General features: G+C 38.3%; 2 protein-coding genes across 2 annotated transcripts in view; one reads left to right on the top strand and one right to left on the bottom strand.

The window, feature by feature from the left end:
* The first annotated feature begins 1,938 nt into the window (after positions 1-1,938).
* Positions 1,939-5,063, top strand: LOC108759042 (protein LSM12 homolog). Its single transcript, XM_018504299.1, has 3 exons — positions 1,939-2,059; positions 2,924-3,300; positions 3,654-5,063. The coding sequence occupies exons 1-3, from the start codon at positions 1,939-1,941 to the stop codon at positions 3,741-3,743; spliced, it is 588 nt and encodes a 195-aa protein (XP_018359801.1). The 3' UTR covers positions 3,744-5,063.
* A 753-nt stretch (positions 5,064-5,816) lies between these two features.
* LOC108759051 (NACHT and WD repeat domain-containing protein 2) overlaps positions 5,817-9,161 on the bottom strand; it is a 15,541-nt gene continuing 12,196 nt past the window's right edge. Inside the window, exon 26 of the mRNA XM_018504315.1 lies at positions 5,817-6,074. Within this exon, the coding sequence (XP_018359817.1) occupies positions 5,925-6,074 (150 nt within the window). The 3' untranslated portion in view covers positions 5,817-5,924. The remainder of the gene's footprint in view (positions 6,075-9,161) is intronic.

The following is a 9,161-nucleotide window of genomic DNA, read 5'->3' as shown; positions in this document are numbered from 1 at the left end:
AGAGAGAGAGAGAGAGAGAGAGGGGGGGAGAGAAACTTATTCATAAATTCTAAAAAAATTTCTTCAGAGTTAGTTAAAAGTAAAAGAAATTTAAATATTTTTCTTTTACTTCTTTACTTCTTACTTTTAATTCTTACTTTACTTCTTACTTTTACTTTCTATTACTAAAAAGTAATATTTAAATATAAATAAAATTATTTAATAAAAAAAAAGACTAGAAAAATATGGCAAAGAAAAAAACCGAAAAAAACCTATTTTTTTCCCAAATTTTCCGAGAATTTATTTGGACTAAGAACACTACTCATAATCAAAGTAAGAAATTAATAAGTTATTTTTTAAATTACTTTATATGTGTTTGTGTTAGAAATTGAGTACAAAAAGTATAAAATTGGAGCAAATAAAATATAACCAGTAAAGAGCAACCTCTCAGAACCTACCTCAGAAAGGTTTCTCTCTGATATAACATAAAAAACAAAATTCCCGAACTTACTATTTTTATAATAAAGAGATAACTACTTATGAAACCCAATTTCACAATTCACGGTTAATAATTCTTAATCGAGATTCAACTTATATTTCTCATCTCTTTTTCATTGTCAGAAGTATTTTTTTCCCCCCCCCCCCCTGCTCATGATCAATGAATGGAAGAAACACATTATTTCCCCAACAGCACAAAACTTGCATCAAAATTGATGCGATATTGCTGCAACATGTAATAATTGCTGTAATATTACTGCAACTTTTGTGCTGTTGGGGTTGTATAAACTGTTAAAAGTTACTTTTTTAGTAATGGCTGTGATTAGCAGAATACAACAGCTTTGCAACCGTTTTATGATCATCTGCTAAGATTATTCCTTTAGATCTAAAGGTGCCTTTCCATGCAGACGCTCGACGTTCATTTTCAGCGTCAAAATAAGTCACGTGATCAAAATTGGTGCTTGATATTCGTCAATTTCTATCACGTGATTTATTTTGACGCCGAAAACGAGCGTCGGCATGAAAAGGCACCTTACCCAGACAGCACAATATATTTATAAAATATTTATAAATATTTATAAGATTTATTTTAAATATTTTGTAAATATTTTTGTAGGCTTGGATTGCACAAATTATAAACATTTATTATAAATATTATGAAATATTTATTGTAAATGTTATAATAAATGATATGAAAATACTTAATGAAATATTATAATCCAAGTAAAAAATACCTATTAGAAATATTTATTTATATTTACCATAAGTATTACATGAAATATTTAGTCTATATTTTAATATTTCAAATAAAGCTTTATATAAAATATGTGTGTAATATTTATGCAACATTAAAAAAATTGAATATTAATAAATATTTATCATAAATATTCTATGCTGTTTGGGTTATAAGTATGTATCTAATCAGATTAGATATACTTTTATCTAATCTAATAATAATAAAACTTTCAACAGTTGCAAAATAAACGTTCTGCTGAACGCAGCCAATGTATATTTGTTTCACTTCAATTTACTTCACCGTGCGCACCAGTTGGCAGTTCAGAGAGTGCAGGAATAAAAGAAAAAGGACCAGTTTCACCAACGCCAGTTAGCTTAATCGGCCGTTGACTGACCAATCGCGTTTGCCGTTTAGTAGAATCGAGCAATTGCGATTGACAGTTAATCACGATTAAGCTTGATCGCGGCATTGGTGAAATCGGCTCAAACCTTTTTTAAAACGCAGAACATTTTGCTGTCTCAGCGCCCTCGCAGGAAATGAGCGAACGCCCTTCTAGTGACTTTAACGAAGCTGGCATGTGGCGCCCTCTCTCGAGGACAACGGCAAGTATCTCGGAAAAGTCGGAAAGGTCGCTCGCAAGATGGCGTTACACGTACATACGGCACACGTAGCCGCGAGAGGGACGGCGCGTCGCTCGCGATCGCGAGTCCCGTCGGCAGTGAAAAATGGCCGGAGCCAGCGACTGGTTTAGCATCGGCAGCACGGTGCTCTGTAAAACCTGCCATGAGAAGGAGATAGAGGGTGAGGTGTTGGCGTTCGATCCACAGACCAAAATGCTGATACTAAGTATCCTTTTTACGCGAAAACGGCACCGGCCAACCACGGCAACAGTGACAACGACGACGGTGGTCGCCCGCGTGCGTTTCCGCCGCGCGGGGACGCAGTGTAAATAGCGTCGCGTCGCTACGACGGCGATATTTCCGCCGCGTATTAACGCCAACTTTCCTCGTGACGCCCCGTACCGCGAGTTCGACGACGTTCGTCGTCCAGGTCGTACGACTCGTCCGGGACACGTACGTGGCAACTCGGTCGCGCGATTCAGGTTAGTTTCATCTTATCACCGTCAACCATGCTGGTCTATCTTGCGTGCCTGTTCAACCCGTCCGTCTTCTTCGTGCATGTATGTTTTGTTGTCGTCCGTGTTGACCGTGTTTCACGTTTCTTCGTCGACGTGCTGCCCGCGAATCGCGCAATGTCCTGTGTGTTTGACCGATCTCGTGAGCACGTGACCGTACGCTTGTCGTCCACAGTCGATCTCGCTCGCTGAGACATTTGTTATCTTTGTATGGTTTTTGATCAACTATGTCAGTGACATGTATATATATATATAACGTTAATCACTGTTGAGTAATTAAGTCATTGAATATCTTAATGTATATCGGAGCAACTTTCTATTGATAAACAGAAAATTTACAAATCTATAACGATTGATCTACAACGAATTCATTGAAGTTATGATTACATTTATGGAATTAAATGTTGTACAATAATGATCTAATGCTTTAGAATTTAAAAGTTTTCGCTCAGCTGCTATTATTTTGCTATAAAGGCCACTAGGTGCCTTAGTTTACCGAGATGTAATTATGAAAAGCGACATTTATCTGTTACGTATCTGAAAAAAATATTTTTCTTAACAGTAATTTTTGTTAGAATCTCCATCGTCGAGTGGGAGACCCTCATTAAATGATATACATATAGTAAATTTATCCCTTGTGTCCAACGTTCAAGTGACACGAGAAGTTAGTCCTACTACCAGTGAACCACCACAAAGCCTTAATTTACAAAGGCTAAACACGAGAGTCCGTAATCAGATCGACGAGAAGAGGAGACTGGTAATGGCTCTGCAGGCCGGAGTATCTCCAGAGGGACAGAAGCTCTTTATTGCTATTTCAAAAACTATTCAAGATATTACGTGGAATGGAGCTAATATTGTTGTATTTAATAATGTCACTATTAGACCACCGTACAAAGTGGACAATGTTCATGGAAACACAGAATCTGGTGCATATAGACATGTAAAAAAAGTGGTATGTACTAATAAGGTATTCAAATGAGCAGCATTATACTTGCGATACACGAGCATACATGTTTCTTAATTTACTAGCTACTTTAAATTCATCTTTCTATTGATAAGTACTTTGTCAATAGAATACAAATTCAAAGCATTTGCTCAATAACAAGATTAGAACGTATTTTTAAGTCGAAATCTTTTCATAAAAAAATTTTAACATTTAAATTAAATTAACATCTTATTTTTCTTGCTTAATATACTATAAAAATGTATGTGAAACGAAATATTTTGAATAAGAGATATATGATTGTTTCTAATTTACCTCTTTATTGCATTTACATCATCTATACATCTGTCTATTTTTCACAGGTTGAGAAACATATTAAGGATACATTACAAGCGCAGCAACAACGGGATCAACAACAACAGCAAACACAAAAGGGCGGTGAACTGCAATAAGAGTCCAACAAGGCACTATGTCATCAAGATCGCTATAGCATATTTTTGAAGAAGTCCCAATATTTGACAAGAAATAAGAAAAAAGGAAGATTTAACAGGATACCAAACAAAATAGCCCGACTGCAGAATAATTTAGATAAGCCTATCGCGGATAATTGGCATTTTCGAGCAAGCTCCAGTCGTTCGTTCAAATGGAGAAAAACAGAAACAAAAACGCGTACATTCGACACGAAAACTTCGCATCGACTTTAATCCGAATATTGTTAACAGTATCGCATATGCAGCATTTTATAAATACAATCAGACGTACACTTCGTAAAATTATTAGTTACCAGCCTAAAAAAAAAATGGAAAAGCAAATAAACCGACTAATTCAAGCAGTGCGTGTTCGTCATGTTACTAGCACTACATTTGTACGTAATGTATTACCAACAGCGCCGAAGTCTGTGCTGTAATTCAATTCAAGGTCGGTTCATCGGTTATCGATAAGAATCAACGTATCTTGACGTGATTTGAGATTGATTTCTGTTTCTAAACGAGAGCCTTCGCGTCCATGAGACACGGTGTACACAATTCAAACCCGCATGAAGCGGTCCGAGCTTTCAAGACGCGATTTTCAATATCTAAAGGCACAAACACATGAAATTAGGATAAAACGCACAGTTGCCAAAACGCATCATGAAATAATTCTGTATAATTCTGTGTAATTCATTGGTCGCGTTTAATAGAATGTTCTTTTTTGCAACTTGAAAGTTTTCTTTGCGCTGATTGAATTGTATTTCTACATCTAGAGAAATAGTCCTATCTCGGTGAAGAAAATGTCCAACAGTTATAAAATAGACATTCTACTGAGAACACGGCTTACCTGTAACTCTCGGCAATAAATCGATTTACCATCTGCGGTATTGTCGCAATGTATTGTCGCGATAAGATCATTCCGCGGCTTTACGTTCACTCGGCTAAGAGAGATATAACATTGTAATGTATTGCCGAAGTTAACTGACGAAGACAAGTTTCTACAATCGCTTTCGAGCAAAACAGGCGCCTTTCTCCTGCGATATGCGTTCTTTGTGGAAAATATAAGAAGGAAGTTTAGGAAGTTTAGGGAGTGAATTTTCCATCAATGAACGCATCCAGCGGCGATCCGTGCCTTTTATCCCAGTTTCGCCGAGACGAAGTGACTTGACGATCCAACTTCCGTTTCGAAGCTCGCTCGTCGCAAGCGATTTCGCGTTATTTTCAGCGGCACAGCGAACCTTTCGTCTCGACCGACAGGAAGAAAATCGCGAACGTCCGCGATTCGTACACACGGGACACTTTCAAGAGCGACGAACTCGGTGATCCCGTCGCGTGGGGCCGAGCGTTGCCAAGGATGTAATTTAGAAAAAGCGGAGCTTTCGGTCCTCGCGACTCATCTGACGAACCCCTCCGTTGAGCGACAGCATCGTCCTCGGAGGAAGACGAAGTCGAGCTCGTCCCGTGCCACAGTTTACCATTCGATTGGAAAGACATTGAGAGTGAGAAAGCAGGCGTGGGAGATTGTAAGAAAAGTTACACGAAGGAAAAGACATAAATAAATGTAATATAAATTCTGTAGCCGTAGGCTTTCTCTTTCTCTCTCTTTGTACCGCTCGCCTTTCCCTTAACGAGTGACCGATCGACCGATTATCTCACTATAATACTAGACTATATTGATCTAATCAGGGCTAGGCATGTATTTGAAATATTTTTATTTGAAAAACAGTATTTGTAAGACAATTGTATTTCAATGGAGCACATAAAAATATTTTGTATTTCTTTGGAGCATATAAAAGTATTTTGTTTTTTTGTATTTCAGTATTAATAACGAAAGCTTGGAAGTATTTTGTATTTCGAATACTATAATTAACAATCAATCTTATTATTTGAAAATTACAAAAAATAAAAATAACTTAATCTTTTGATTTTAAATACAAAATACGTAATACTTTCAAATGCTCCGCGCTGAAATACAAAATACATTTGTATTACAAATAATGTATTTTAAATAAAAGTATTTCAAATGCGTGCCCCAGCCCCTGCTTATAATGCTAACGAGGCTTTTGCCATTTTTTTCATTCTTTTTCCAAGAAAGCTTGACTACGAAGTGTGACAATACGAAATACTAGCTTCCGCAGCGATGCACGGAGTTCACTTATAGTTTCATTCTGCGTTTTCATCCGCTTCCTCGATCGTTTGCGAGACATCACCAGTTGACTTCACGCTCGTGGACAAATCGTGCGTCACGCGGGCGATCCGGGCAGCAGCTTTGAATTTTATCGCCGCCCGATGCTTCTCGGTCTTCTTCTTCCACTGAAACAGAAAGTCGACGAGTCATAAGTGATTAGAAAAAAAAAACAGAAACAAACTTGAACAAAATTCGTAGAACGAGACTCGTATTCTCTGGATTATTTTCAAATTTTGCATTGTTTTCGCGGTTTTAATCGCACATGCGCAGTTTTTTCGTTATACCATAGATATAATTAGATTTCAATAGTCGGATCTCATATTTAATTAAGATCATCTTAAGATGTTATGAACCAATCAGAATTAGCATCTTAAGACATTAGCATCTTAAGATGGTCTTAAAATAAGAACGGATCATGAATATCACCCTTAGTTGGTTCTTATTTTAGATTCCATTTTCTGAATTTATATTAAACGAGCTTTATCTTCTCATTGGACTGATATATAATAAAACATAAGGGTGGCACCCAGTTGGACACGGCTCAATTGGACACGAGCCACTCACAGCGCTTAAGGCTGGTATTCATAGTCGATTCTTATTTCAAGACCGTCTTAAGTAATGTCTTAAGACGCTAATGCAGCCCTCTGATTGGTTCGTGACTTCTTAAGATCGTACTTAAGACGGTCTTGCATATAAGATCTGACTATGAATACCAGCCTAAGACTACAAAGCTCTTAAGCACCGGTCGCTGTGATTAGTGGTGTCCAATCGAGCCGTGGTCAATCGGGATCACCCCTTGATTCGATACATCGATCGCAACGCGCGCGCGAACGCTTCTAATTTGCTCAAATATCGCACCCCACCAAAATGGTGGCTGATCAATTGCGGCTACGAATTTTCCTTGATGCCCATTCCAGTGTATATATAGTTCAGTTCCGGAAGCAGACTACGCATTGAAGAATGAGGGTGATGTCCCATGCAGTGGATCGTGCGTAAGCGGATTCGCGTATCGCCAATCACAGAATCATTCTCTTAGATATGCTTGCGAAATTTGCAAACAGATCTAAGAGAATAATTCTGTGATTGGCGATACGCGAATCCGCTTACGCACGATCCGCTGCATGGGACATCATCCTAAGGGTGCCGTCACATGCGGCATAACCTGCGTAAGAGTAATCTGCATATTCTAATAATTTACTAGAATACGTTATTTTTTATTTACTAGAATACGCCGTTCTGAAAGCCGGCATTCACATTGGGCGTATTTCGCGGAAGATTAGAGAAATGCGGAACTAATGCTGGATTCACACTGCATCCGATGTGCGTCGTACGACGCTCTGCAACCAATCAGAAAACAGGATTCAGATGGATTTTGCTTCGTATCGTCGGAATCCTATTTTCTGATTGGTTGCAGAGCGTCGTACGACACAAATCGGATGCACGGTGAGTGAATCCAGCATAAGCAGTATGAAAATTAACATGTTGGATTAGCTTACGTTATGGTCTTATAGACTTTACCGTGATTGGTCAATTCGCTTACTGCTTACATTTTACTGCTTAAGATTTTTGTGTGCCGTGGCCCTTACACTTTGTGTATTTTTGTGTATGTACGTTTGTGTTAAGATGTGTTAAGCAATTGGAAAGCACCCATTTAAGACCGTCTTAAGTACAGTCTTAAGTTGTCACGAGCCAATCGGAGGGCCGCATTAGCGACTTAAGACATTATTTAGGACGGTCTTAAAATAAAAATTAACTATGAATACCGACCTATGATTTGCAGTTATCTACCTACTTATTAAGACACAATACGAAGGAATAGCGATAGAAATAACACGATTTCAACCTATCAGAAATTGTACATTCTAGTGTATCTGATTTCTGATAGGTTAAAATTGTGTTAAGGCCGGAATCAGACTATGCATTGAAGATTGAGATTGAAGATTAAAGATTGAAATTTCACCAAGAAGAAGAAACATAGAAATTTTGGCTCCTTTTGTTCTAGGTTGTGTTCCGATAACTGTGTCGAAAATATTCTTTTTAGTTACAAAGTTGGTAGTGTTGTAATTAACATAGCTGTGTTCCGTAAGAAATCAGCTGACATCGATAAAGCAAATGGAAACTACGCTGTTAAGCCCATGACACATACAAGAACGTAAGGCCATAACACTCAAGCAGTAAGTGAATTGACCAATCACAGTAGAGACCGTAAGATCAGTAGTAGCGAATCCAATGTTACGATTTCCTTACTGATTACGTCTTACGGACTAAAACGGGGAGCACAGACTCTTGCATAACGCATAACACGTAATGCATAAGAATATGTACCAATCGAAGTTCACCGTTTCTTTCCCTTCCATGTAATAGAGAACTCTGGTTGGTTCAATTTCTTATGCCTCATGTGTTATGCGTTATGCAAGAGTCTGTGCTCCCCGCTTTACGTTTTTCTATGGCTGCGTTCAGCAGACTCAACAGTTTTGCAACCGTTTTGCGATTCTTCGCTGAGATAGGACTACTCCTTTAAATCTAAAAGTATAATCCAATCAGCACGACGAATCATAAAACGGTTGCAAAACTGCTGAGTCTGCTGAACGCAGCCTATGGCCGGTATTCATAGTTGAGTCTTATTTCGAGACTGTCTTAAGTAATGTCTTAAGATACTAATGCAGTCTTCTGATTGGTTCGAGACTTCTTGAGACCGTACTTAAGACGGTCTTGAATATAAGATCTGACTATGAATACCAGTCTATGTCTTCCCGACTGCAGCTGATTTCTTACGGAACACAGCTATATTAATTACAGCGCTACCAACCTTGTAATTAAAAAGAATATTTTTGACTCAGCTATCGAAACACAACCCTGATTGGTCAAACTTCATCTTTCAATCTTCAATCTCATTCTTCAATACTTATAGCATTTTCGGCCCGATCGGGTTTTGCACCAACCTTGGTTGAATTAATCTTTCCTATTGGTTGACGTTACACGCTCTACCAATAGGAGAGCACAAAACGCCATTGATCCAACCCAGGTTGGTGCAAACCCGGCCGGGCCGAAAACGCTATTAGTCTGATTCCGGCCTTATTTCTATCGCTATCGCTATTCCTTTGCATTGGGCAATTCAAGACAACAAAGCAGCTAAGCTATGCTTACCGAGCGATTGAATATGATTGGTTGGATCTATATGTAACAACCAATTATATTCATTTGCTCGGCGA

Source organism: Trachymyrmex cornetzi, unplaced genomic scaffold (genome assembly GCF_001594075.2).
Source record: "Trachymyrmex cornetzi isolate Tcor2-1 unplaced genomic scaffold, Tcor1.1 scaffold166, whole genome shotgun sequence".
In the NCBI taxonomy this organism is placed as follows: Eukaryota; Metazoa; Arthropoda; class Insecta; order Hymenoptera; family Formicidae; genus Trachymyrmex; species Trachymyrmex cornetzi.
The sequence above is the reverse complement of the archived record's forward strand: the minus strand, read 5'-3'. Positions and strand labels throughout refer to the sequence as shown.